The 27,775-nt window shown below is 40.3% G+C and overlaps 1 protein-coding gene across 5 annotated transcripts; it reads right to left on the bottom strand.

Moving 5' to 3' along the window:
- ALG10 (ALG10 alpha-1,2-glucosyltransferase) lies at positions 1-27,757 on the bottom strand. 5 transcript variants are annotated; one of them, XR_004779037.2, is made up of 5 exons: positions 27,556-27,739; positions 26,880-27,077; positions 22,806-24,321; positions 21,768-21,900; positions 68-1,162 (listed from the first exon to the last, which is right to left on the bottom strand). XR_004779037.2 is itself a non-coding variant. In XM_035549284.2 (3 exons), exons 1-3 carry the CDS (start codon positions 27,718-27,720, stop codon positions 1,076-1,078), a joined length of 450 nt encoding a protein of 149 aa, XP_035405177.1. In that variant the 5' UTR covers positions 27,721-27,739; the 3' UTR covers positions 1-1,075. The 5 variants fall into 5 exon arrangements, 2 of the variants coding, with proteins under 2 accessions (XP_035405177.1, XP_035405176.1); XR_004779036.2 differs by lacking the exon at positions 68-1,162 and having other exon boundaries at positions 18,019-21,900; XM_035549284.2 differs by lacking the exons at positions 21,768-21,900; positions 22,806-24,321 and having other exon boundaries at positions 1-1,162.
- Positions 27,758-27,775: the final 18 nt, after the last annotated feature.

Below are 27,775 nucleotides of genomic sequence, written 5' to 3' on the forward strand. Positions count from 1 at the left end.
GACATCACCCTTAAAATGTGAGTATTATTATTATTTTTTTAATATAAAGACTGCTATGCATCATTATTTCTTGCTTTCTGTGTTTATTGTTTAATAGTCACCTGTTCTTCACAGCTTGTTTCTCTGACGCAATATTTTTGAACAGTAAATAACACTTCAAAATGTGTGCACATTTCTGAAATAAAATAAGAAAATGGTGTATTTGAACAGATTTCATTTTGCTTTAAATTTGCAGAATCTTTCAACATGGTCTTTTTCCAGGTCAGCCTGGGGTACACCTTCTGTTCATTTTCGTTTATTAATTAGCCTCCTATGTTCTTCTGGAAATCAGGATACACAGCTGTCTGATTTTTGATGTAAGACAAAGCCTGAAAAAAATAATCTGATATTTCCTTAGTTCATTTCTCTTCATTTAAATTAAATGTAATTTAAATAGCATCTGAAATAAAGGTATGCAACTGGCTGGGTGTAGGTCGTGATTCATATGCCTTTCATAAACAGCAGGGAAATAATAGCTATCCTGACTGCTATTGCATATATTTTTGGCTTCAAAAACCCATCTACCATGTCAGTTAATAGTCACTATTTGAGCCAAAAATAACTGTCACTTTTTCATTTTTAATTACTGCATCTGTTATCCTATTTAATCTTGGCATAATAACACAATAGGACATTGCCAAAAATAACGCCACAAATTATTTCCAGGCTCACGAAGAAACCACCGGTGCATTTGCATAGCAAGAAGGCAGACCCACAGAAGGGGTTGCAGTGGTGAAAAATGCTTTTTCGGGTGCACAAACGTTCCTAGTGAACAACCAGGTGCTTCTCTAACTGAATATGCCTTGGTGGCATCTCTGATTTGTGGCAGTCACCAGGGCTGCTCTGGTCCACGAGGGGAGGTGGGGTGGGAGGTGATGATGTGCCCGGGCAGCACGTGGTAGTAGAGCCACGGTGCTGGCTCCCTCCACTAACTAAAGTCATTAATGACACCCATGGGATCGCCCAGTCCTTTCCAGGCTCTCCAGCAGGAAAAGGTTCAATTTTTGGAAAGGGTTGTGCAAAAGGTCCATTTAGATCATGCTGTGTTGAGTGGATGTGGAGATGGGCTGGAAAGACAGGGGGAAGCAGGCGCTGCTGAGAGTCCAGCCTGGCTCTGGTCGAGCTGGTGGGGAAAACAAATGGAATAATTTTAGCATAGGACTAGGGTGGAGAGAGAATTCATGATCAAAACGTGCAGTTAAGTGGGCTCCTCTGATTTCTCTGCAAAACTGCTATTGATGTTCTTTCTATTCAAGGAAAGTTTAGGAAACCTTTTCTTTTGGTTTCCAGCATATGAAGATGCAGCAGTGTACATGTGAAGTGTAGTGGCTGTCTTCCCTGGCAAATTGAAATGTATTTTGACAAAGCAACTAGCAAGAGCACTGTAAAATTTTCTAAGTATGGTTTAGGTTATCAGTAGTTGCTGGGTCCTGCTTGGATTATGATGTCATTTTAAATGAAAATATTCGTAAAATAATTTATGACGCTTACGTTTTGTTTTCATCTGCCTTGGGGGCTTTGGAAGTTAATAAAATCAACCTGCATATCTCAGTAATTTTGTTTACAGAAAGTAAATTCAGATTTCTTGCTTAATATTGTAAGATTACTGTCTTCAATTGCTCAATTAGCCATTCTAAGCATTTTTTTTTTGCTGGAAACTTCAAATAAGTTAACAGATTTATCTGCACATATCAAATATATTAGATAAAGTGTTTATTTTCCCTCCTTTTAGGATAATAATGTCTGTGGGGAATGCTGGAAGCTGTTTTTTAAGATGTAGCAGAGCAGAAGCAGTGAGAGGGGAGAAAGCAAAGCATTGAGAACACAAAAAGAGAGAGAGAGACTGAGCTTTATCCAAATAATTGGCTCCCGGTGGCAAAAAAAAAAAATGGAAAAAAAAAATCAGAACTGCCTTGCTGACAATTTAGAGGTAAAAGCTTTTGAGAGAGTTGTGCCTTCATTTAATCTCGATGTCAGTCCCTGCGTGCTGAAGCCAGCTGAATTACACGGCCATATCCTTCACACGAGCAGCACAGCTGTATCTTCTGCTGAGTAGTGAACTGTAACAGGTTGATGTTGTATTTGAATGGGCTACTCTAAGGTGGCAACATCACAAGAAAATAAAACATTCACTAGCAACCAAAACTAGTAGGTCTGACCCAATTGTGCTTTTATAAATATTCTCCAAAAATTCTGGGCTTGATTTACAGTGATTTGAAAGCTGCGTTTTCTATTCATCAAATGAAATTATCAGAAGGAAACTACTTCAGATAAATACATCACTTGAAATGCTGATGAGTGCATTTCTGGCATTTAGGGAGCATTTCAATCAGCAATAACAACATACCCCTTTTGGGTATATTACAGGACAGATTACGAAACTCCTCTAGCATGCCATACCAAGAAGATAACTAATATAAACTGGATCATCTTTGAGGGTGCCAGCGATAATATTATGGACTGGAGATTAACCATGAGAAACATATTAAGTAAATGCTAGAAAGTGTGCTTGTTTCATGAAAGACAACATCTTAGGAAAAAAAAAAAAAAGGATGTATTATGGAGACAAGATGAAAATGATGATTTTTTAAGCTAAACCGATCGCCTGCTACATTGTACAGTACATGACTGGAAATCCTCTTCATAAATTCATCCATTTTGATCAGACAGTGGTTCCAGACTTTGGAGATCTGTATGTGTTTGACCTCATGGCTGCACTTAATGGGATCGCAGTGAGTGTGTCTAAGCACCCACACGTAGAAATGCCATACACATTGTCACTTCTGCTCCCCTGATCTCCTACCTCATCTTCATTCAGAGCTCCATCTTCAGCCATCATTGTGTGAATGACACTGCAGTATGGACCTGAGCATACACAAACTTCTCCCAACTTTCATTTCTAAGATTTTTTTCACTTACTTCAGGCTTTCAGAAAATCTTACAGAGCATTTCTCAGGTATTGCATCTTGCTCTAAGCAGTAAGGACAAGGTTTGGCTAACCTGAGCAATGTTGGGGTTAGTTCTGAGAGAAGCTCTGGAGATACTTTGTGCTCACGCAGGTCCTGCCTCAGCCCCAGGAGGCAGAGCCCCAGGACGGTTTGCTCTGTCCTCCTGGGGCCAGGAGAGGATCAGCCTTTGCAGTGGGGATCAGTGGGGACTGGGGATTGGTGTCCTTTGTTCTGTTGGCCCTGGGGTCAGCTGGTTCTGTAGAGCTGCTCCATGGACCACATCCTGGCCCTGTTGAGGGCTAGGGTGGTAGTGCAGTTCATTTAGGAAACCAGGAGTTGTTCTCATTTTCTTCCTCAGACAGGGGTGGATACCAGCACCCTAGAGCATTTCTGAGGTGGAGGCTGATGGCCCCACGTTGGGCTGAAATGGGGTCCTGGGCCATGGATGGGGGCAAGGCCCGGGGCAGGTGGGCAGGGACATGAGTGCCCTCAGGGCCCTGCCATAGCCAGAGTCCCTGCCTGTCATCACAGAGTGATAAAAACAGGGCTATAGAAAACATGATCTGCTGCCTTTACCATGGAATAAGCTATACTTGCTCTTACTTCCAGCACATGAGAAATGCAGAGGATTGTGGAGCATTTTGTCGTGATGCTACCTGACTACCTCTGTGGTTTTTTTCTCTAGGCGATCCCTTTTTAAGTTACTACATTTCAATGAGGCATCTTCACAATTCTGTTCTTGCCTAAATCTGCTCTTTGTCGTGTCCCGCTGCTTCCTTTCTTCCTCCTTGGTTGGACTGTCTGATCCATTACCCTAACAGCTCAAATCAGAGGCTCATTTGTAGCATCTGAGTCGAGAGCATTCCTGCTCACACAGAAAAGTCTTTGCTGGGCTTTATCCATCCCTGGAAGCTGTTATTCTTTTCTTCTTTGCTTGCTTGTCTATTGAAGAAGGATTTTTCATCTGTCGCTTTTCTAGAGCTACATAGCAGTTACTAATCCTAATCCATTTCCTACATGGAAAAATGCAGGAAAGTAATAAGACTTTTAAAGATGTTTCTGAAGCCTTTGAGGGGTCATCAGAGGGCCTAGGCAAGTGGGTCCTTCTGCTAAAAGACATTTTTTCAAGATTTTGGCAATGACTCCGTAAGAAGCTAAAATTTAGAGAGTAAAAACATTAATTAAAACCAGAGAAAGCAGGAGAATCTTGATGTAATGAAATCACTAACAAATATTTCTCTTGGTAACATTTCACATATTTTGTCCAACACGAAATAAAATAATCTAGAGGAGGTGATTTAAAAAAAATGCACATACACAAAGAAAAACCAACTAACAGTCTGAGGAATAAGAAAGCAATGATTTTCTTTCCATAAAATGTTTAAAGAAATTCTTCTGTACTCAAAAGCTCAAAAGACTCTTAACATGCTAAATTTCTGTTGTAACCTTATCAAGGACCTACAGTATAAATGTTCTGATTACTTATAGGTTGGCATTTATTTTCTGGGAGCAAATTCAAACTTGCTGGGAAACTCCGAACTTATTTTTCATGAATTTAAAAAAAAAAAATCCCCATATTACAAGGTGCAACAGCACCAGTAAAAATCTATTTACTATTGCTGTTAATATAAAATACTTGAAACGGTGGTGTTATGAGGTACAGGTTTGGCTAAGCTCTACTACTAATAATACAAAGAGATTTAAATTGGGTTTTAGAAGCAGCCAGACTAGAGGGCCCAAGCCTAGATGACTTCATTCAAGTGCCAAGACACGTCTTCCTGGTCATCTGGTCATTACCTGTTTTAACAAAAGGATGCTGATAGAGTTTAGGTAGAGGAGAAAGAAATTAAAAGCAATAAAAGGAAAGGAGGCAAGGCACTACAAGACTGCCAATCAAAACATTGATTATCTGTCCATGCAAGTGTATCAATATGAGTCAACTTTTTGATTTTTCAGGCCAGTGGGTCAAATCAAGTTAAATTATTTCACCTTGTTGCATGTTCCAGAACTGAATCCAAACGTAATTTTAAGATTTCTTGGACAGATCCAGTGGACAGGTTTTCAATTTGTTTCAGCACAAGGCACTTGCTATAAGGCTTATTAAACATTTGCATTCTGTACAAACTTTCTTAAAGCAACTCCTTTGTTCTGTAGAAACATGTTTGTAGTCTCAGAAATAAAGGCCCATCGGTTTGTCTGAAAAGTACTTGCATAACCAATGTTCAGACAGTCTTGGCACTAGTCCAGTGGAGGATATGACAACTTGGGAAGTCAGTTTTGAGTCACTTAGTGTCATTAAGAGCCCCATGTGTCCTAACCACCTGTGACTCTTTGGGGAGCAAATTCACTGTAGGGATCAGATTACAGGAACCAAAGTGACCATTTTGTTCTTGGGTATGCCCAGAAATATTGCCCAGGTATCGGGGCATTTTGTTCTCGGGTATGCCCAGTCAGATGTTTGTACGAACACGCACCACGAGCAGCTGCTCAGGGGAGCACACAGAGTGCAGCACACTCTGGTTTTGCAGGCGTTCAGAGAGCAGGGTGAAACATCTGCCCTGCATCAGAAAGGTGAGGGAGCAGCATCTCCATGTGCTCTGCAAGCTTTCTGCAACTTCAGGATGCTGTGCTCAGCTCTGAAAATAAATTTTAGACAGATCTGGTAAACTTGAAACCTGTCAGTGACAGATGGCTTTCTTTCAGGACAAAAGAGCCAGCTCCCAGGACTCAAAGCCACCAAAGCAGTCTGGTCAAACACAGAGGGATCTGTTTTAAAGCTGTTGTAGCAGGACAAGCTCTTAGGAGGAGAGGATAAGCAAGTACAAAGGGAATATGAAGGGATGGAAGGAGTACGTATTTCTGTCACACAAAGCAGTTTGTCTCTTACAACAGTCTTCAGTTGTTTGTAGTAAGTGATTAAACCTATGTTAAAAAAGTGATTTCTAAACTGATTGCTCTACAATCCTTCTACTGCTGCATGCACATAAACAATACCAAGTACCAACATTAGCAGGAATAAGTTTGTTTCCCCGGTCTTCTCAGTGGAAGAAGATCTTCACTGGATCAGTAACGAATGTCCCGTTAGCCTCTTCAGCCTTCCCTTCCCCCTGTTACTTTGAAATATGACGTCCCCCTTCAATTTGTTTATGTTTTACAGGATGACTTGTAGCCTTTGACTCTAACCAGAAGAGATGCACTTCACTAGAGATCAACGGAAGGCTAGTTTCAGAGGGCTTATTTTAGATTCGCGACCACAGGCTTAGCTAAGGCAAAGCAAGAACAGGAGGTTATAGCCTGCCTTGTGGTGGGTATCTCATCCAGGCTGCTCAGCTGAGCGTGGAGGTCAGACTACGTGTACCACCGCTGGCATGAAGGCAGCCAGAAAATTGCAGATGTTCACCATGATCCAGACAGACTGGCTTAAAAATGACATATCCGTGTACTCGAACATGCATTCCCAAGGTCTGGAATTTGCTGTAGGCCACTTAGATATGGCTGACTAGGTTCCTGGCCAGAGCTGATCTCATTTCTCAGGTTTGCAGAAGGGGGACTCATTCCCAAATGCAGGCTGCCCCACAGGATCTGTTTATCTCCCCTTTTCCATCCAAATCCTGCAGTAAAACACCACTTACAACCTTTGTAATAATCCAGAAGCACAGTCACTGACTTGAGTGTCCTGAACACCCCGAGGAGGGTCTGCTCTTTCACCAGTGACCATGCTGGAGCCCACCAAGATGAGCTTTCCATCTCCTTTCATGGTTTGGGAGCCTCAGGACAGACAGCACAGAGCCCCTCTTAGCTGTGCTCTACACTCACACAAGGTGTTAACTCATTTTCCTAAATGAGGGGTAAATATGCGAGTGGGTGTTCATTCTGACCTATTTCTCCTGTCAGTTTACTGTCTGTCACCATATTTTCAAGGCAGTGCCTGGGGTCGTGGCTGTGTTATCCCTGCTTGAGCCAACAGAGAACGCGAGGCAGCCTTTGGAAATGCAGCAGCTCAAGTGCCAACATCAACACAGACTGATTTCATTAGTCTGCATAAGCTATCTGATGCTATTTAAAGCTCTCTTCAGCAAGACCTATGGACAACGGGCATGCTGGTGAGGGGAGGTTATTTAAAAACACTCTGTCTTTTTTTCATCTGGCAGCAAACCCTGCCTCGCCACCCAAGGAAAGCTCCTGCATCACTCCCCAGCATGGAACAAGGTGCCTGTCCCCACGGGGCAATGCCAACGCCATCCTCATAGTGCTCAGATGAAGGCCGGGAGGGTCCCCGAGTCCTGGCAGAGCCTTTTGGCACCTCTCCCCATGTCCTGAGGAGCAGACGATGCCTTTTACCTTCCCAGTCCGACCCTCGCAGGGAGCACCGCTGGGGAGATGGGTCGCACCTCCTGCAGCCTGAGGGGCAACTGGGATGCTCAGCAGCTGAATTCTCATTAGCAATGTACTAAAAGGAAAGGCAAACCCCTCTCTCCACCCTTATGGCCAAGATTAGGAAACTGAAATACAAATTTCAGGTCTCTCTGGTACAGCTTTCCACCTTACTCATGCATCTTCCTCAAAGCCGAGTCTATTTTTCTCCACTTCATGCTGTTAAAAATAGCTCTGAGAATGTGGCTTTTAAGTGCTATAGAGATGATGACACGATACAATACAGGGCACTTTTTTCACTGTTTTGTAGATGATTAAAATAGAAGATCCAAAGTGCTACTTACTATAATTTTAATCTCCTACACGAAGACTATTTATCCCTCCTCCCCCAAAGTAAATTGCAGGCTTCGTTACTAAAATAGTGAATCAATTTGTAGATGTACCCGAGTCATTGATAACTTTGCAATCTTCTAACCCAGCTAGGGTAGGTTATTTAGGGTATATTTTGGCTCCCAATTACCAGACAGAATTTATACATGAGTTCATATTTCTTGCAAGTCTTCACTATTTTATAGTGAATAAGAATAGAATTATCCAAGCCCTCCTTTGGGATCCTGATGCTACGGGCAAATTCTTCATTATTTTGGGGAAGGTGTGCTTTGTAGAAAAAAAATACCCCATCAAAGTTTTAGCATACATTATAGTAAGCAGAAGTTATAGTTTTAAAGGAGAAATAACAATGAAAATCCAATTATTTTTTAATTACAGAATATGGAGTTTCTCTTTGCACTGTGATTGGTACTAGATTTATGGGTCAAGTAAGAATTTACAATAAAACAGATAAATTAGAATTAGATACGTTTTGGGCCAGATACAGCAATATCCTGTGAATCCTTACAGGCTAGCAATCAACAAATTGTGATGGATGCTCGTAACATTAACGGGGAAACGTTATGACTGTTGATCACCAAGTGTGTCATCATCAGCTTCAATTACAATAATTTGTCTCTAGTCAGGTAGATCAAAATCTGAGTGATTTTAGCTATGAAAAATGTGCATGCCTTCAACTAACTGTTAAAGACATTCTAAATCCACGTGGCTCGAATCAGACTACATTGTTTTGGTTTAAATCCCAGGGGATCAGAAGGCTTTTTCTCCCTGAGCTAAATCTCAGCAGTTATTTGTGAGAGACTGATATACTGATATAGAGAACTGCTTCTGATCCATTGCTAGGTCTAAAGTATCAGAGGAAGAACTGAACACAAGGACAAATGATAAAGTTAAATTTTCCTTTAAGATGAATGTCTTTTGGAAATTTTGGCTTTTTGGAAACTAGTTAAGTCATCAGCTATTACCTCTGTCTGGATTCTGGCCACAAGAACATGACAGACTTATTTTCTTTGCATCTTGTTTAATTAACGTGCCTTCAGAGGAGCAGTGGCAGTGGCAGCACGGACCACCCCTGACACTCACTGAATTCCAATCAGCATCTTCTGTCCTCCTGCAGACAGGCTTTATTTGACAAGCTCTTTCTGGATGACTAATGCGCCTTGGGTCATGCTTATGGTTAGCATAGATACTTGTAGAGCAGATATGACTTATTACAACATGTGCCACTTGTAATGAAAATCTCATACTCTCTAGGAGAGGGCAAAAAAAAAAGAAACAAGCAACAGCTTTATAAAGGAATGTCTTTCGAGCTGTTCTGTTTAGGCAACACCTAATTCCACGCATACCAGCATTTTATTTTCATTCAGACTAAAAATAATTACTTTTTGAAGCAGGACTGCTTTGTGTTAGAGAAATGCTGTATTAAAATGCATTAAGTTTCTAGAAATGCCAGGGATTAAAGAGAAATACAGCACCATTTGCAATGAACTGGAAAACTGAAATGAAAGAGTCAGTGCTAAGGTCTCTGCTTTTTTCTTATTATCAGTGTTGTACAGTAACAGGTGAGGTGAAGAGCAAAAAATATCAGTGTTTGAGTCAGGAGCGCCCAGAGCTGTGGCTTTCATCAGTAGGTCACCTACTTGGTCTCAAGTTTTAAATCATCAGCAATTATTTTAAAGTTTCCGTGAGGGAAGATTGTCCCAGATAATCACAGAACAGGAAAACTTTACATTTGCTAACACTGCATTGTACAGTTTTGTGAGTTTCTTGGACTCACTTTGACATCAGATTTATGTCATCACTGCACAGCTATTACAAGGACAATTGGAAGAGCATCCTCGTTCTCCCTGGCTGTTTAATACTGGGCTAAATAAAACCTTGAGTGGCACATTAAGTCGTGCACCAACGAGCACAAGCGGAGGCACAGCCGCCTGTCCCTCCATCTAGTCACAGCGACTGCCATGTCTCTGTGCTGCTTTTCAGGCAGAAAGACGTGTTTGTGCTTTGCTATGTGAGGGTATAAACCTGGCGTGCCTGGGATGCTCCTGACCGGCTGTCAGTGTGCGGTGGGGCTCATCTGCACACAGGACTGAGTTCTCTGCCTGTTTCACAGCTGGTTTTTCAAAGAAAGCTGTAGATCATTTGGAAATCCTACCTAAGCTTTTCAAATCCTCTGACACTATGTGAGTGAGACTTTCAGCTGGAGAAAGAGGATGTTCCTAGGAAAACATAGGCATGTGCTCTGTCTCCATATCCATCTGGGCTCCTGCACAGCATCAAAACCTTCCAAAAACATTTGATTTTCTCTTCTGTGCAATGATTTGTGAAGTGCATGGAGATAACAGGTAGGTGCAGCTACCCACAGAGCAGGTGCAGGGGTAGCTCCAGCACCTCCATGAAGAAGATGTGTGCTTTTAACAGCGTGCAGCCAACGTGCTCTGAGAGCTGCACTTCAGGGACTACTGCAGCATTTTTAGGCAATCACTGCAAGTCTGTGCCAGAGCTTATAACCACAGTGAATTTTTAACAGGGAAAGATGGGGAAACGAATGCTAGAGGAAAGGAAGAGTGTGGGAGGGAGCACGATGTGCTTCTCCTCTCAGGCTGCCACCAGCAGCCCCAACAACATCTGGTTCAAACCACAGTGCTGCCACCTCCCCAAGCAGCCAGTGCTCCCGTTCCTTCCCCTTTTCTTGTAAATATTCAGGGGCTTATGAGTTCTGGTTACAGCTGTATTGCCTCTGGTGTTTCTAATTTCTGCGACACCGTTGCTCACCCTGCAGCAGGTTGGTGTGGGTTGGGGCTGGAGCTCCTGCTCCTCCCTTGGCTGCAGGATACTGTCAGATGCTCTGACGTTCACAGCAACAGCACCAGCTTCATTACCTATCACTGCCTTTTGCACTCATGTTTTTCCTTGTTATACATCTATTTGTCTCTAGTCGCAAGGAATTTCATCCCTGTGGTTATTTATATAGTACATTTTATATATATCTTCATTATAGTGTTAGTAAGAATATTCATTGACCATTTTTACTATTATTTCAACAAGTCCAAATATAAATCTTGAAGGTGTTGTCCTCTTAGTAATGTTCATTAGGCATTTTAATGTAATTTTTAACTTTTTTATAGGCATTCCTTTAACAAAACTGAATACTCTGGGCTCTCATTCATGACTTTAACAAGTACTTTAACTTCTAACAGTCAAATCCTGATTTATTGTCTGCCATTACTACAATAGGCATGTCATCCTAGTAAATACAGACTTCATTCTTGAAAGTCCTCATTTACTAGAGTGTTTTCTAACAATGTTATTTCTGAAAAATAACAATAAGGTATTAAATGTATTTTTCTGTTAAAAAAAAAAAATCCATGTTAGCTTTGTGTCTGATATATCTGGAATTCCCACTAGAGGCTATATTCCTTTTCAGTAGCTTCATTTGCCTACGGATATGGCATAACACTTGCTTGAAATTTTCCAGTGATTTCCTGCCCCCCTTACCACTCCCAGCTGCTGCAAAGCCCTGTTGTAAGCCCCATAGTCATGTATGACCCCAGCCAGTGGCTTCTTTGCTTTTTTTGCCCCAGTTCCATTAGCAGATTTTGCTATTCACCATTGCTTAGCTATGATGGCAGAAAATGCCAGAACAGATCAGAAGAAATAGATACTATAAAAATGCCAAATGGGCAATTTCCCCTGAACCAGGGCAAGGGAAGAGCAAGTTAAGTTTATAATCCGAAAAGCCAAAATCTGGGCTCAGCTGGTGGGAGGTCAGCTCGCCAGGAAACACAGAAAGTATTACAACAGGTGTGTGGACTTCTTGCACACCATCACGGCACCCCTGCTCACTCCTGTGAAGGACCTCTTCAGATGGCAGGAAATAACCTTATTAGAAGTTTGGAAACTCAAAGGTCTGTTAACAGCCAGCACTACTTAACACCCTGGCTTCTCTTCATTTACCCATTTTTTAATTGTCCAGAAGTGTTATTTTTATGTGTATATATTATCTGCATATGATTTTGTTAAAGGGACCAATCAAGCAAAGATTTTATTGGAGTAGCAGAGATTAGAGGATATTGACTCTTGCCATCCAAGAGGAGAATAATACCAGTCTGTGCCTTGTGAGAGGAGCCAAAACATGAAGGTCAGTTTTTACAACCCCTCTATTTCCAAACAAAGTCTCTTTTATCATTAGTGATAAAAGATGAATCTTCAGTCTAATGTTTTTCCTTCAGTGAGGACTTTTTTCTTTTTTTTTTTAATCCACAAAGGAAGAAAACTATACAACACATGTCCTTTGAAAAGCACTGGTTATAACTCTTTGTTGGGTTATGTGTATCCTAAACAGATTTTAAATATTGCAAATTAAAAATAAATAAATAAAAAAGGAATGAGAGAACAACACAGTTCTACCTAATTAACTCCTATCTTCACTTTATACTAAAACATTTTTTTTTGTTGTAAGATGTAGGAAAAAATAAAAGGTAACACAAAATTGGAAAAAATATCCTTCTCCAGTAAGAGGAAAGACAACGAGACTAGTTTGCCACATATCACAGATGAAATGCAAAAAGAAGAAAGCAACTAGAAATGAAAGAAAAAAAGTCATTTCCAAATGCCACTTATCCTGTAACAGCAGCTGCACTCATGCATTTTGAAGAACATCAAACTATAATGGGCCACCAAGAGAATCTGTCTCACCAGAAAAAAAAAAAATAGGAAAAAAAAGTAAGTTTTTTTAATCTTTTACAGGGATACATGTGCATGGAGAGCAATGAAAAGTGAATTTTATTCTGTAGGCATATTTCTAGTGAAGAAATATCCTTTTGTGCATTATCTCATTCTGTCTCAACTACCTCCGGTGGGACACTGCACAGAACAAAAAAGAACACCACCGAAAAAGTGTTACAAGGTCATCTGGCATACTTCAGTTTTCCATATCCATGCCACTTTTAACAAAACTACATTTAGTGAATCTCTGAGTCTGAGAGATTAAGAACACCTGACAGAAATTGTCCTTTCTTTTAATTTTAAGCCACAGGACTTCTGGAGCTTGAATCATAATATTTCAGTGCTTGTGACTGGCAGGTATGTATTTGTGTCTTTGAAAACATCTTCCAGAGGTGGTTTAGTGACACATTTTACACTAGATCCAGTCAGAGTTAAATCATTAGCAAGTTCTGAAAACATTGAAATGCAGCCCCTGGATTTGGGGTTGCTCAAGAGCTACACACCTCCAGGATGAGCAGATTGGGACACCACAACACCTCAGATGAGGAAGCCTAAAGGCCTGGGCTAACAGTGGCAGGTAATTTTGGGGCTGTCTGTAACACTTGTTGAGGGTGGAGCAATGCAGTCTGCTGAGCTCGGTCACTTTGTAGCTGCCATCTTAGGACAAGGCAAAAGGGCTGTCAGCTCCTCCCAGGTAAAATGGCGCAACCGTCTAGAGAGGCCCTACCACAGCTGTGAAAATCAAGACCAGCAAAGTCCCCCTCTGCAAATTTTGCTTCCAACAGCTAGGCAGGATCATCACGCGCTCCTTCTTTCCCCAGGCAAGTCTTTTCCTATCAAGGTGCCATCCCACCACGCTGATGATAAGTACAGCCTACGGTTAGATTTCTTGACGTCCTTGCCAGAACAAGCAAGGATTCTATTTTTCAGTAGCAAAAATGAGGAAAGGGGTCGGCCTCAGCTTGCCAGGTGGTCAGTATGAAGTCAGAATGACTGCAGATGGTCTTTGGCATGTGAAGAAAAGAAAGGTGCACCAAAGGAAGAACGGTCGAGCAGCTGTGGGAGGTGTAGAAACTAAGATGTGGAGAGACAGGGCAAGAGAGATAGGGATCTCCAGAAGAGGGGGATTTAGAAATGAGAAAGAGAACTGGGGACTTGAGAAGTTCACAGCGTGGAAGCCAGGAATGGAAGGCCTGGGGAGATCTGCTTAAGGTGATAAAAAGTGCAGGGATTTGCTCAGTTGCTGAAGGTGGATGGCAGGAATGAAGGGTCCTTGGGTCAGGCAAAGCTGGCCTGAGGTGTGAAGAGGAATGGCCTATGATGGGAGGAATGGGTTCATCCTACAGAGGGATGAAACTGGATTCTGAGGGGCCAGGGTGAAGTGGGGTTGCCATTACTGTGGAATATATTCCTGGCCCAAGCTCCCTGCAGACATACGCAGGATTATTTTCATCCTTCTTCTCCTCCATGGGACCACGAGGCACAGCCCTCACTTTGTTCACTTATTTGTTATCAAATTACAGAAGTCCTAATGGAGGTTCAAAGAAAAAGATCAGATTTGTTAAGGTATTTAGGCCCATATAAATGTTGATGTGCACCTGCACAATTAGGTCCTATTTTTAGATTCAATGCACATCTGTTTTCTACCTTATCAGCACTGACAATAGAAAAACTGTTACAAAAAAGTCTTTTCAGCTTATTTCCCTATATTATCTGATTGTTGTAAATATTAAATGGTAGCTTTGCATAAAAAAGTAGTCACTGCTGTTTTACTTCATTTTTTGTATCATTATGTATTTTACTAAATATACCAAATCCAAAAATCTTCAAGGTCTTCATGACTGCTTTTTCAGTTTGTAAGATTGAGAGTATGCGGCTGAAGTGTTTGAAGAAGGCATTATTATTTCTTTAGTGTGCAAGTTCCTGTTGATTTAGATTCTCTAGATAGTGTCCTTGGAGAATGCAGTATTGAAATGAAAATAGATCCATCTCATGAAGTTGTACTTATAACAATTTCAATTAACTTAGTGTGTGAGTAATGGAAAAGAGAGTTAGATTGTAATTATCTTCCTTAACTCTGCCTCAGAAGTATATGTTCAAAGCACCCAAAAAAATTGTCAATATCCATACACTTTCAGAGTAACATTAAAGGTTAAATCTGATTCCCAGTTATTCTGCTTACTTTATGTTAGATTTAATGAGAAAATAAAGTTTTGAATGTACGCTGTCAACAAGTGCCATTGCCTGCATTTCGATTACAGTGTATAAGTCCGTTTCTAACTCTGGCATTAACATTGCAACAGCATTGCAAAAGCAGGAGTAGGGATCTTTCTCAATGTTCCTTGCAACTTTGAATAACTACCTTGGTGTCATGTAATTAAACATTTTACCACAGATGCTGATGCTATAGACTGCAAGTTCCTTGTTAAAAATGTGTGCAGAACCACTCACTCACTTATGTAAATATATACTCTCCTTTACCTTAGTTAAAAAGACCCCCAAATCAGGTTTTCATCTAAGAGCTAATAAAGCCAAATAGGAAAGAGGATCCCACAGAAAGAAAACACAAAAAGGGCTGAAGAACATTTATCCTGAGATCCATCACAGCAAAAACTACCAGAAATCTTTTAGTGCTGCTTACAGAAAGAAAGGTGTTGACTACCAGCTGATTTTGACATGCTATTTTTTTCCCGAGTAACTGCAGACTATCAAGATTTTATAGCTGACTTTAAAGCTTTTTCTTGTTTGTTTGCTTACTCTCTGGCAAAATGATGGGCAAGAAAATTCAAGAGCATCAAGTCCTCTATTATGTATGACTTAAATAGCAAGTTGGAATCTTTGCAAGTGTTTAACATCTTTGACTCAGATTCAGTCACAAACAACTTACGTTAACTGATCTGTGCCATAATTGTATGCCAAGGTTTATAGAAGCCTTAATTGCTGGCAAGATTGACATTTATTTTACAGAAAGGCTCCCTATCCACAAAGTTTTAATTATAAAGCTAGGATTTGAAAACACAAGAGGAATGTGCCCACCAGTTTTGGTGGCAGTGGAGTTAATTTGGTTTTAGAAATCAAAGGTTTCTTGTCAAGTTAAAATGAATAAAACTAAGCCAAAACCCTCAAGCGGACTGGCTCTATGGTTAAAGAGTAGTTATAGCACCATCAGGGCAATTGCAATTTGATTTAATCAACCTAAGGAAAAGGAAAGGTAGTCTTCCAGAGCCACCCCATCGTCATCATCTAGATATCTCTACTTCAAACTGGACAGAAAACAAAAAACGATGTGCTCAAATTCCACAAAGAAATCATATCTCAAGGCAAATATAAGGAACTTCTCAATATAACTACTCAAGCAAGCTACTCAAGGTAGCCCTGGCTCTAGAGACCAAGACAGCAGACAGTCTACCCAATTTTCCTCCCTAAGCATTTAAGGAGTTCTAGGGGAGAGGAAACAGCCAAATCATTAGCTGCTTGGCCAAGCCTCACATGCTGTTCCCCTTTCTCTAGCCCCAGCAAAGCAGTTGTTATGGGACTTGTTAGCAAGTTTATGTTGTATTTTTTGGTATTTTTCCATTACCATGACCTTAGAAGTCCAAAAGCAATGCTTCACCTACAAGATAATCAGCATGCTGTTCAAACTAAGGGTATCCATACAAGGTGCCATGGAGCTTGCCTTGGCTAAGCAGAGCAAGCTGTATGTATGTATGCCTAGGTTGATGATGCTGCTTCCATACAAAATGAAACAAAACAACAACAACAAAAAGAAGAAAATAGAAAGAAAAACAGAAGAGCTCAAAAGTGTTGCTTTGTCATCAATTCTGATGACCATATTCACATGCTGGGAAGAAAAAAAAAGAAAAAAACACAAAGCCAGAGGAAAAACTATCTGGAAGGCAAGAGTCCTCATGTTTTTGTGGGTCAGTAGGTTAAGACATTGGTGGGTTGTGATCTGCGTGTAGCAGCATAAATGGAAGCGATATTGTGCATATCCAGAGGTACAAGATGAAAATGGGGAGATCTGTCTGCACACAGATGTAGCATAAAGCCAATAACCAGAGGAAAAATGTTTGTTTTTTTTTTTTACTAGTAAAAGTTATTATATCTTTGAAAAAGCTTGTCAAAGGGTATAGCAAATTCATCACTACTTGATGGCTTTAAATAGAGTGTGTTTTCAGAAGATGTGCTCCATTTCAGCCACAAGATATTAAACTCTACGGGACTCACATAATTTAGAAACTAATTCCCTCTCAGTGGAAGTTGCTGGATGAAGTTCGATGGCCTACCGCCATGCATCAGCTGGATTAGGCCATTACAACGCTGCCTCCTCTGCCGCCCCCTCCAAAATTTAAGCAGCGCATATTCTACAAGCAGCAAAGGAGGAGGAGGGAAATGAATAGTATTTATCTTGAAGGCAAACTTAAAGCTCCCTCCAGACATCAGAGAGCCCCAAAATCCCAAACATTATTTCTTCTTAATTCTTTAGGAAAGTGCAAGTTATTATTTTCTCTTGGCTTTTAAGCAATGAGCTATCGTTCTTCCCCATTTCAGAAAAAATGTTTCCATCTTAGTGATAATTAATTGAACTCACTGTTGTTGAAGCAAATCTGTACCAGTATATTTTTAGCACAGACACATCCAACTATACGTTGATTATAGTAATAATCAGCAAATGAATTCCTTTTCCTTTGGCATGTTGCTGGTTCTTCTTCTGTGAGACTGGAACCGGACAGGGGAAGTTATTCCCCAAAATTTCTTGAGACTTTTTCACATTGAGCTGAAAGTTTTCACATTTAGCCAGCAGAGTGGTTGCCAGGGAAATCAGCTCAAACATTGGTCATTCTGGCTTAAATGCTGGCTGTGGGGGTCCCCCCAGCTCACAATACACTGCCAAAACACACCGGGCTCTGGAAAGTAGGTCCCAGCAGCAGGTGGCTTTGACAAGACGCCTGGCAGATGAATTCCCACCTTCACAGCTATCTCAGTTGACCACTGCCATAAAATAATCCCCTTGGTAATGAGAAGCATATGGTGTTATAACAGTGCAGAAGTGCACAGAGTAAGGAATCCTATATGAAACAAAGAAAATGTTAGATAAAAACCAGGCAGGCTGCTCCTCGCCAGCACTACAGTTTTGAAGTGCTTCCTCCCACCCACCACCAATGCTGTGGCATTTGCTCAGCACTGACCCAGAGGGCAAAATGCTCCCTCTGAAATCAGTAATATTCCTGGGCGTCTCTCCTTTGTTCTTTTCAAGCTTGTCATTTAGATTCCAATTCAATCAGGCAATGCTTTGTTTGAGATTCGATGGGAACCCAGGAAAATGCAGCACGATTTAGTGTCTGAAATGTACAGGTCTTAAGCAGTGCCCTAAAATTAGAGACTCTTGTCAGCAATAATCACCATAAACATTCCTTTTGCACTGTGTATGCACAAGATTATTTCTATGACAATACTTCTAGGACAGTTGATATGAAAACACGGAAACTTAATCTCGTTAGAGAAGATCTGAAGGTAGCTAAGGACACGAACTTCTGCAATTACATCTCTGAAAAGACATACTGCTGCCGCTAATACCAATTCATACCGATTCCAGTCAAATGCACCGTGTATTAATTTACATCTACATAGAACCATGAAATAAAGCACATGCAAAGACTGCTTTCAAAGTGTTTAATTTTTAAGATACGACAATTGTTGCTTAATAAAAACAGCAGAGTATCTGGACAATGAATGCTCTGAAAACAAAAGCAACCCCTTCCCCACTACTGACACAGAGGTGCAATTCAAGTAGGCTCACAACATTTCGTGAAAACATTAAGGACAGGTTATAGATCCACACTGAAGTACCAGAAATATCATTTGATAAACCAGTTAAGTGCCAAATTTAGCAAGATCGTTCTACCAGTGATCAGGCCAGCTCCAGCAACAAGCAGCCTCTCCTTCCAGCTGGAGAAGACATTTTCCCTCGGGTATGGCAAACCCCTCTCCCATACCACCACACACATAAAACCAAGCTACAGAGCACTGCTAAATGCAGCACTGCCCCAGAGCATCCCATCCATTTCTGCTGCTGGTAGTGTTGCAACAGCAATCGTCTGTACCAATCCTTTCCCTTTTGCTTCCTGCTCCTGAAATTCCAACTTTCCCTGGAGCTAAGGAACAGCATGAGGTCCTGAGCACGCTCTGAGATTAAGCACAAAGCCCGGTAACAAGAACTCACAAATTGAGGACATTTTAGCTACACGTTCCTGGCTAGGTTAGCATTTCTGTCTCATGGAGAGATTCCTTTTGTCTGCAAAATGATGTTTGCTAGTAAAAACCAATTCTCTGGATTCATCTAAAGCATACTTTTAAGAGGGATTTTTTTTTTCTATAAAAGATGTCTCAGCTGACATACAAATGTCACTGACTCAAAAATAAAAAGCATATCCAATCCAACAAGGAAAGCAAAGCTTTTTTAAGGAAAGAAAAAAAAAAAACAACAGGGCAGTGAATAGAAACAAAGAATTTGAGGTAATTGGAAACAGTTATTTTCATGGACTCTGACTATAGACTTTTTCATGACACAAAAAGTAGATGATGCATTTAAAATGCAGCGTGTCAGCTACTACAGGGCTAACAGACATTTGGACATTTGTGTTTCATATGCGCATCATCTAACAAAAAGAGCGAATATTTCAGAAAATCACCATGTGTCAGTCTCAAAAGTATAATTACTTTGCTTTCCTCGGTTTGTCCTCCAATTTATTTTTATTTTTTTAATTTTAAATGGCAATGAATAGACCACGTGAAGAAAATCAGAATCTGTGAAAGCCAGTAATAAAATAGCAGAAGGAAATCCGTCTAACTTTCTAAGCAACTATATTGTTTAAGATACTGACATCATGTCAACGGAAAGCTTTTAAGTTTCATTTTGTTCTCTAAGACCAGACACGAAAACTCAATAAATAAATAAAAACATCAAATACATTTTAAAGATAGCAAAACCAGTGCTTCTTCTAAAACTTATCATACGCTCTAAATTGATAATTAAAAACAAGGACATTTTAGCTAAACTAGTTACTGAAACAAGCAATCAGCCATGACAGAACTCGAAGTGTTCTAATTCTCAGGAAATAGTCAGGCTAAGAAACCTGATGCTGTGATTTCAAGCAGCATTACATTAAGCAGTTGGTCACCCCAACAGGACGGCACAAGGCTGCCACCTTGTGAAAAAATGCAAACCAGCATTAACAAAACAAAAATCAACAGTCTGCCTCTAGACTACAGAAGACTTTTTCCTACAGTATTTTTAACAGAAGTAAACCATCTAGTTTATCTACTTGCAATCAAAGTAATAGGTAAAAAAAATATTTCAGCATGCACACGTTGCTTTTGGTGTAAAATTCACACTAATTTTGAACACAAACGTGTTGTCAAAGGACTTCAGAGGAACAAAACCAATACAGAATACTCAGAAATAACAGAAAATACAGATTATGAACTGTTTACAAACAATCTACCTGCCTTCCCAAATAACCACCTATATGTAACTTCAAAAGTTTTCAATTACTTTTCTTGTACTTTTCACCTCAAAACAATTCAGCCACACTGTGGCTATTCAGTTCTGTGCTTGGCTTCTTGTGAGAATTACTGAAAAATCACCTTCTTTCTGTCTCAGAAAAACTGAACCTGAGCCTTTATTTGTCAACAGCAATTATAAAACTGTTAGCTACATTTTTTTTTATCTCAGACATAACATTTCAACAAATTACTGCAGCTTTTTTCTCTAAACGGATAGCCGATTAATAAAATTTACAGTAATAATCGTTTTAATGCTGTTGGAAGTAATTTCATTGCTAATTTACACCAGCGCAGGAATTCACCAGAAGTAATTCCTCCTGAAGCTAGAAGACCATGGCAACAAAACCAGGATAAACACAGCCCTTTCTGCATGCCTTTACAACGAATAGGTCATGCATTACAAACAGCTACAATGGAAATATTTCAAAAGCAAAATACTAAGATGAATTTTCCAAAAGAGAGATGCTCCAAGATTATCACAGTATGTTAAACTAATTCTTATATCTAGATCTTAAAACTGCCACTGCTACCGATATTTGTGAAATGTCTAGGAAACACTTTCTTTGTGATTAATCGTGATGTAATTACAACCACCTTGATTTATGAAACTGAATCAGACTAACATTGAATGTTACCTGCAGAGTCCCTCTGGCTCATCAGCAAAAGTGAAAATACAGCTTTACTCCAAAAACAAATTTATCCTTTCATGTTTTAATAATTCGTAGTTTTTACTATTTATGAAAACTTATTTCAACTCAGCCTGATTTAACTTCGCAAAAAACATTAAGAATTGTACAGTTAAATCAAAATATAAGTACATTGATAAATCCCATGATAAAATGTTATGTTGTCTTATAATATTCTTAAAAAGCAAATAAATTAGTAAAACAGCTCACAGAAACCTCTCTCTATATAATTTTTCTAGTATCTTGTAACATGGTCATTAGAAAGGCATTGTGCTCTAAATTTTGTGGGCCTTTTGCACTCACTTTTATTTATGAAAGAAATGTATAGTTGCATTAAATAGTATTCATCTAAACTCATTTCTTTTCACTGAAAACATGGCTGCTATCTCAGTTGAGGGTAAGTATGAAGCATAAGCACTCTCATCATTAACAGCGTTGACAATTTAAGGCATTCAAATACCAACATTGATACACATCATGGACAAAATAAAACAGCCATGCCCTACAGAAGTACAGGAATGTTTTCATTTTGTCGAGGGGATGAACAACAGCTCCTCTACACAAGCCAAAAAAAAAAATTTTTTTAAATAAAGAGATCTGGAAGGCAGGTCAAAATTTAATCCAGGGCCCCATCACTTCCCACATTACCCTTCCAACTCGTTCAGTACTATAAGTTGAGGACACAAATGCAGTTGCGCTGAAACACGCATATGCTCTTTACCTTGTTTACATTTTTGTAATGTTATAGAAAAACAAAACTGGATGCAGAAGGCATGCAAGACTTCCCCTCAAAATCCATCGCAATAAAATCACTGCACAGCATCCTGGCTTCTGCAAGAACCACGCTGGATGCTTGAAAAGCAAGCCAATTCAGGCTTCTCTTGGCCTGTCAACTTGATATAAAGCCAAATAGGGAGTGATGGAAAATTGCTTTCCCTATTGTACACACGTTGTCAACAAATTACCATACTGGCAACAGGGCAAAAAGAAAGCAGTGACCTGGCAAATGTTTCAAACACAATATAAATAAACCTACTCATTGAGTAGCTTTAAGGTTTCCTTAGAAGAAACAGGGTCGCAAAGACGGTGGACAGGAGAATCCGAACCAAGCACACTCTTCATGGTGTTAGTACAGAGAAGGGCTCAGAGCCAGAACACTGATCTGTATACTATAAAGAAAAAAAAAATAACAGTACTGCTGTGAGTACTGACCTTTCAAAGCGCAATTCCATTTCAGAGTGACTGGAGTGGCAATAAGATAATATGTTTGCAGAGATGTGACTGAAGTATTTTCATTACAGGGCAAGAAAGACCTTAGAGATGTTAAACAGTATGTGAAGCTTTGGATCTCCCCAGCACATAATTTGGTTATATTTATAAAACCGCTTAACTGTTAACTTCAAGTGATCAAATATTTTTAGTCTGATTAAAGACATTTACTGACAGGAACCATTACAGTTCTCAAACTTCTTTTATTCTGAAGATAATGCACTAGATGCTTTAAAAAAAACATACATTGTATTTTACCTTTGTAAAACAAAATATATACTCCTTTGTTCCATTAGATTTGTATATATAAGAAAAACATTTAAAAGAACAATTCAGTAATGCCATTAGTGCTTATTTAAGATTGCATGGCAAAGATCTTAGAAACACTGAGTTCAACTTGGGAGTGTACTCATATCCTACACTTCAATACAAATCTGCAAGCACAGAACTTCAGGACATAAAAGCCGTATTATTTAAAAGGGTATTCATTATACCGCATTCCACTGTGTAACGACACATTTCAGTCTGACACACATAAATTGCTCCCCTTCTAATAGGTCACATTATCAACTGCAATTTATCTTTTGTTGTACAATAACATTTATTCCCCCAAAGAAGGTACATGCATACAGCTTCCACTGTATTTTCTAAATATCAGTTTGACGTAAAATTTTCAAAACGTCCTAATCAAGAGCCTACATTCTGTTTGCAAAACTCATGTAAGCGTTTATTGACAAAAAACTCATGAAAATTCAGTGGGACGTAGGTGTCTTTGAAAACATTATACTTTAGCAGTGTTTCATACCTTGACCTTTAGCAGCCGTAGATGGAAGCGGCCCGTTCCAATGCGTAAACGTGCACCCAGAAGTAACAAGAAGGTTAAACACTTAGATACTCTGTTTTAAAGAGAAGCCTCTGAAACATAAACTGTCATATCTTCAAGTACATTAGAGAACATATTATAATGCAAAATGGCTGTAAACATCCCCCGTATTTCACATTAATTACTGGAAAGTGTTCTCAAATTTCCTCTCCTACTGAATTTGTTAATTCCAGGAGCTCAGAAATTCAATATTTATAATACCTTCACTTTACGAGATATCAGACCTCACATTCAGTTCCGAGAACATAAGCAACTTCCTTCCTTCCCCAATCCTCACTGGGGAAAAAAAGTTCATAATGCAAAACACAGTACTTCATTCCAGAGTCCACAGTCTTGAAATGGTACTGGGTTTTCCTAAGGGTATGAAGGTTAAAAAAAAAAGTCACCACATAAACCTCTGGACTTCCACGCTATTTGGCCATTGAAATGTTTTGTTTAGAAAAAGAGAAAAAGCTACTACGTTCACAACAATATAAAAAGCCAACTCAAGGAGTTGTCTGTAAAGAGAGGGAAATGGAATATTGAGCCTGTATATTAAGAATGGCAAAATAAAGTAACGAAATTCTAGCAGCTTTTGAGGAACGGTGACTGCTAATAAACACACAAAATACATTAAGGTCCAGAATACCGGTTTTGTTTTTAGTGTATCAAAAAAACTCCAGCCAGCAAATATATAAGCTGGAACTAACGCATATTTAACAAGTTCATGCCTTTGGAAAATTTTTCTCCAGACATAGAACGTGTAATGTCTGTTATCTGCTAGTAAATACTTATGAACGTAGGTAAATTTCCAAACCAGGAATAAAGAGATGATGGTGATTAAGCCGTACCGCACAGGGTGTTTCCGCAACGACAGCAGGAATTTGCTGATTTTTGTAGGGGTCAGTAAATGAGGGAAGGAAAAAAAGAGAGTAAAGGACAGAAAATAGAACAGCTGAGGAAAGTGCAAACAGGCTTCGTGGCTACTTCTGTCACCAACAACTATCCCACCATTGACAAAGACAAAAACAAAGAACGCAGTTACTAATATGATATACGGCCAAGTTAAAGCAACAAGTGTAACTAAGTTTTTAGGCGATACAAGATATTCAGTAAGAAACTTCAATACTCTGATCAGATCTGAAAATGATCCTTTCATGGCAGAGATCTTTTCGTCTTTCTTTTTCAGTAACTCTGTCTTCCAGGCTTCATTTAGCTTCTCTGCAACAACATTTCCAGCACAAAAAACTGTCCACACAATATTTGTCTGGCGAAACATGAAGCCACAAAATCCAAGCAGAGCTGAAGCTTTATGGTTACCATAAAGGCACATTAAATATGCAAAGAGAGTAAAAAATACTGATCCTGGGTCCGTATAATAAAGGAATGTAAAAAAATAAAGGGTGGGAAATATTGCAAGAGTTAATGAAGACAAAATTCTCTGGAAACCAGACACAGCCTAGAGAAAAAGCAGAAAAATGTGATTAGTAACATCCAATAAATATATATACATTATTCGTGAGAATTCAATTACCACAATATAGCATCTCTAATGCTCTTCGATTCCATTGCTGCACAAGCACACACGCTACAGTTTTGTTAAGCTCCTGCTATGTTAATATAGAGTGTTGGACAATACAATGGTAAAAGACAAATGAGAACATGGCACATTATTGCTGGTGAGATAAAAATATGGCGAAGAAAACACACCAACTCCTTTCATAAGTCAAGTGTTCACATATTTGTGGTATTAAAATTATTGAGGGAGTATAACTGCTCCCATACCTAGGATAAAAGAACTACAATAATGGGCAAAGGAAAAGGGGGGGAAAAAAACAGTGCTTTATGCCCCTGCAAACTCATCACCAGGTTCTGTTTGTGAGACAGCAGAACACATCATTCTGTGCTTTTACTATTGCATCTTTTAAGGCCAGCACACGAAACGGTCAGTTCAAGTCTCTAATCTTCGGTGCAGCTTTTGTTTTTTATTTTCGTTATAATTCACAGGTTAAAAAAGAAACTTCAAAGAAGGTAGGAGACCATACAGTTAAAAACTTCTCCCAGTTATGCCACTCACTACGTGACACGATGCAATTCACAGTGTTAAAAATGCTGCATGTTCCTGAAGGATGTAGTGTGAGATGAAACAGACAGTCACCACCATACAGAAAAGAGAATACAGAAAACGCTCAGAGCTCAAAGAAGTGGCAACAACACAAGCACATTTTCTCATGCTTATATTACTATCAAGAAACCTTTTGTTTTCTTACATTTATATTCCCACCTCCAAACATAACCTTCAGTGTACCAGAAAAAGAAACGATTGAATTTGACCTAATTCTGTGTTTTATCCTGTGCTTAAACATGAAGAGTCTTCTGTAAGAAAACACATCAGAGGAAATTCTCTTTACAGTAAAGGAATTCTTGAATTATCAGAGAACGAGAAAAAATGTTCTTACAGTTAAAAGAGAAACTAAAGAGCTTTCACTAAGACAAAAGCTTTTGAATAGGCCATTAACCACTGTAACAATTTACCTACGACAGTGGCAGATACTCCACCATTTTAAAAATACAATAGTCTTGTATCCAAGTTGGCCTGTTATGGTCTGGACAGGTGGACAACTAGACAGATAAACACTGGCTGGATCACTCTATCCAAGGGTAAGAAGAATATTGCAGAGACCTATACTAGGACCTGTCCTATTTAACATCTTAATGATCTGAAACAACAGAGAATAACTTCATCACGTTTGCAGGTGATGCTGACCTGTGGGGACTTTGGCAGTATGCCCAAGGGAAGGGCTGCCACCCAGAGTGACGTACACAGGTCAGAGAAAGGGTGCAACAGAAATCTTACGAAATTCAGCAAGGGCAAATGTAAATGCCTATATCTGGGAAAAAAGAATGCCCTACAATGATACGTGCTGAGCATGAAGTTGCTGAGGATCTGCTGCTATTTGGAAAGGGACCTGGGGGTCTCAGCAGGCAGCAAGATGAACATGAGCCAGCAGCATGCACTGGCAGCAAAGGAACAGCAAGAACCTCTTGAGCTGCTTTAACAAGAGGGTAGCAGCAGATCAAGGAAAGTGACTATCCCTTTTTACTCCATATTTGTCAGGCTGCACTTAGTATACCACGTTCAGTTTTGTGCTCCACGGTACAAAAAAGCAATCACTAAACTGGAACAAGGGCTACCAGGATAGACAAGGGCTGAAGCATCTGGCCTGGGAAGAGAGGCTGAGGGAGCTGGCCTTGTTCAGCCTGGAAAACAGAGGCTCTGGGGGGTCTGAACAGCAGCCTACCAGTACCTATCAGGAGGTTAAGGTAAAGCGAGGTAAATGGAGCCAGACTCCTCAAATGGTGTATGGTGGGAGAACAAGAGACAATGGATATAAATTGAAATGAGAGGTTCAGGCTGGACTTAAAAAAATAAAAAATAAAAAAAAGAGAAACCACCACCTTTTCCACCATGAGGCCAGTCAGTCAGTGAAACAGGTAGCCCAGTGAGGTTGTGCAGTCACTCTCCATCCTTGGAGATTTTTCCAGTCCCCACCCTGAGCAACCTGGTCTGATCTCAGGGCTTGCCTGCTTTGTGCTAGAGACCTCATGAGATCCCTTCTAACTTGTATTATTCTCCAGTTCTAAATATTGACATCAAATGTGTTATCTTTCTGAAGAACACATTTCGGTTCACACACAACTTACTGGGCTGCATTCAGGATTCAGTGGTTAAAGTTTTGTGCAGAATTTTAACCAACCAGATGAGTTATTATCTAATAATTTTATATGTGTATTTCAATGGGACTACTTATAGTTACACACAATGCTAAAGTTTTAGAGGATCACACCCTGACAGAGAAAAAGTACCACTTTTTTAAGAGAAAAGGAATGACCAAACTGGTAGGCATACCTGAAATTATTTAAAACTGACAGTAGCTCGTATATGTAGTGAAGTAAACACACACAGTCAAGAAATTGTTTATACTAGTGCACAAAATTATCCGACGTTGACTGTACCTTATTTTTCTGGTGGATCTTTAAGAGCAGTAAATACAGCAGGTAGAAGTTGCCAGCGCTGAAAAGGAGGTTGATAAACCTGAGCATTCCCGTGGAGCACACGATGGCCCCTGTCCACCCAAAGAGCCAGGCTGCGGGTTTCACCACGCCGACAGACAGCAGGTACAGGCCCGGCAGGGTCGTGATCATGGGGTCCCACTGGAGAGTGGGGACAAAAAGAGAGAGGGGTCAAAGATGTGTGACAGAGATCTGTCACACGACAACCGGACCTGATACATGCAGCAGGGCTGGGATATACAATTCCAACCCCTGCCCTATTTCATCATGTGGGTCAGGGAATTATTATGGTTGGAGAAGCCCTCCAAGATCACCTGGTCCAACCACCCCCTACCACCAATGTCACCCACTAAACCCTGTCCCTAAGCACCACGTCCAACCTCTCCTTGAACACCCCCAGGGACGGTGACTCCACCACCTCCCTGGGCAACCCGTCCCAATGTCTGACCACTGTTTCTGAGAAGAAAAGGCCGTTTATTGGACTTCAGGCGTTCTTAGCCCAAGATCTCCTTCTGGGATGACCTCGCGTCCCACCGCCCCCACTCGTCCCACCCGCGGCAACAACCGGCCCGGGCTCGGAGAGCGGCCGAGCCCGGGGGAGAGGAGGGAGCCGGGGCACCTGCAGGAAGCGGCCGTGGCAGTAAGCTTGTGCCTGGGGGACGTGGAAGACCTCGTCCATGTAGGGCTCCCGCAGGCGGCGGTTGAACGCCGCGAAGAGCAGGGAGGAGACGAGGAAGGCGCCGCTCATGGCGGCGGAGAACCCGTACACCTCCACGCCCTCCATGCTGCTGGCCGGGAAGGGGTTGCCCTTCCGGGGAGGGGAGGACGGACAGAAGGAA

Source organism: Cygnus atratus, chromosome 1, assembly GCF_013377495.2.
Source record: "Cygnus atratus isolate AKBS03 ecotype Queensland, Australia chromosome 1, CAtr_DNAZoo_HiC_assembly, whole genome shotgun sequence".
Lineage (NCBI taxonomy): Eukaryota > Metazoa > Chordata > Aves > Anseriformes > Anatidae > Cygnus > Cygnus atratus.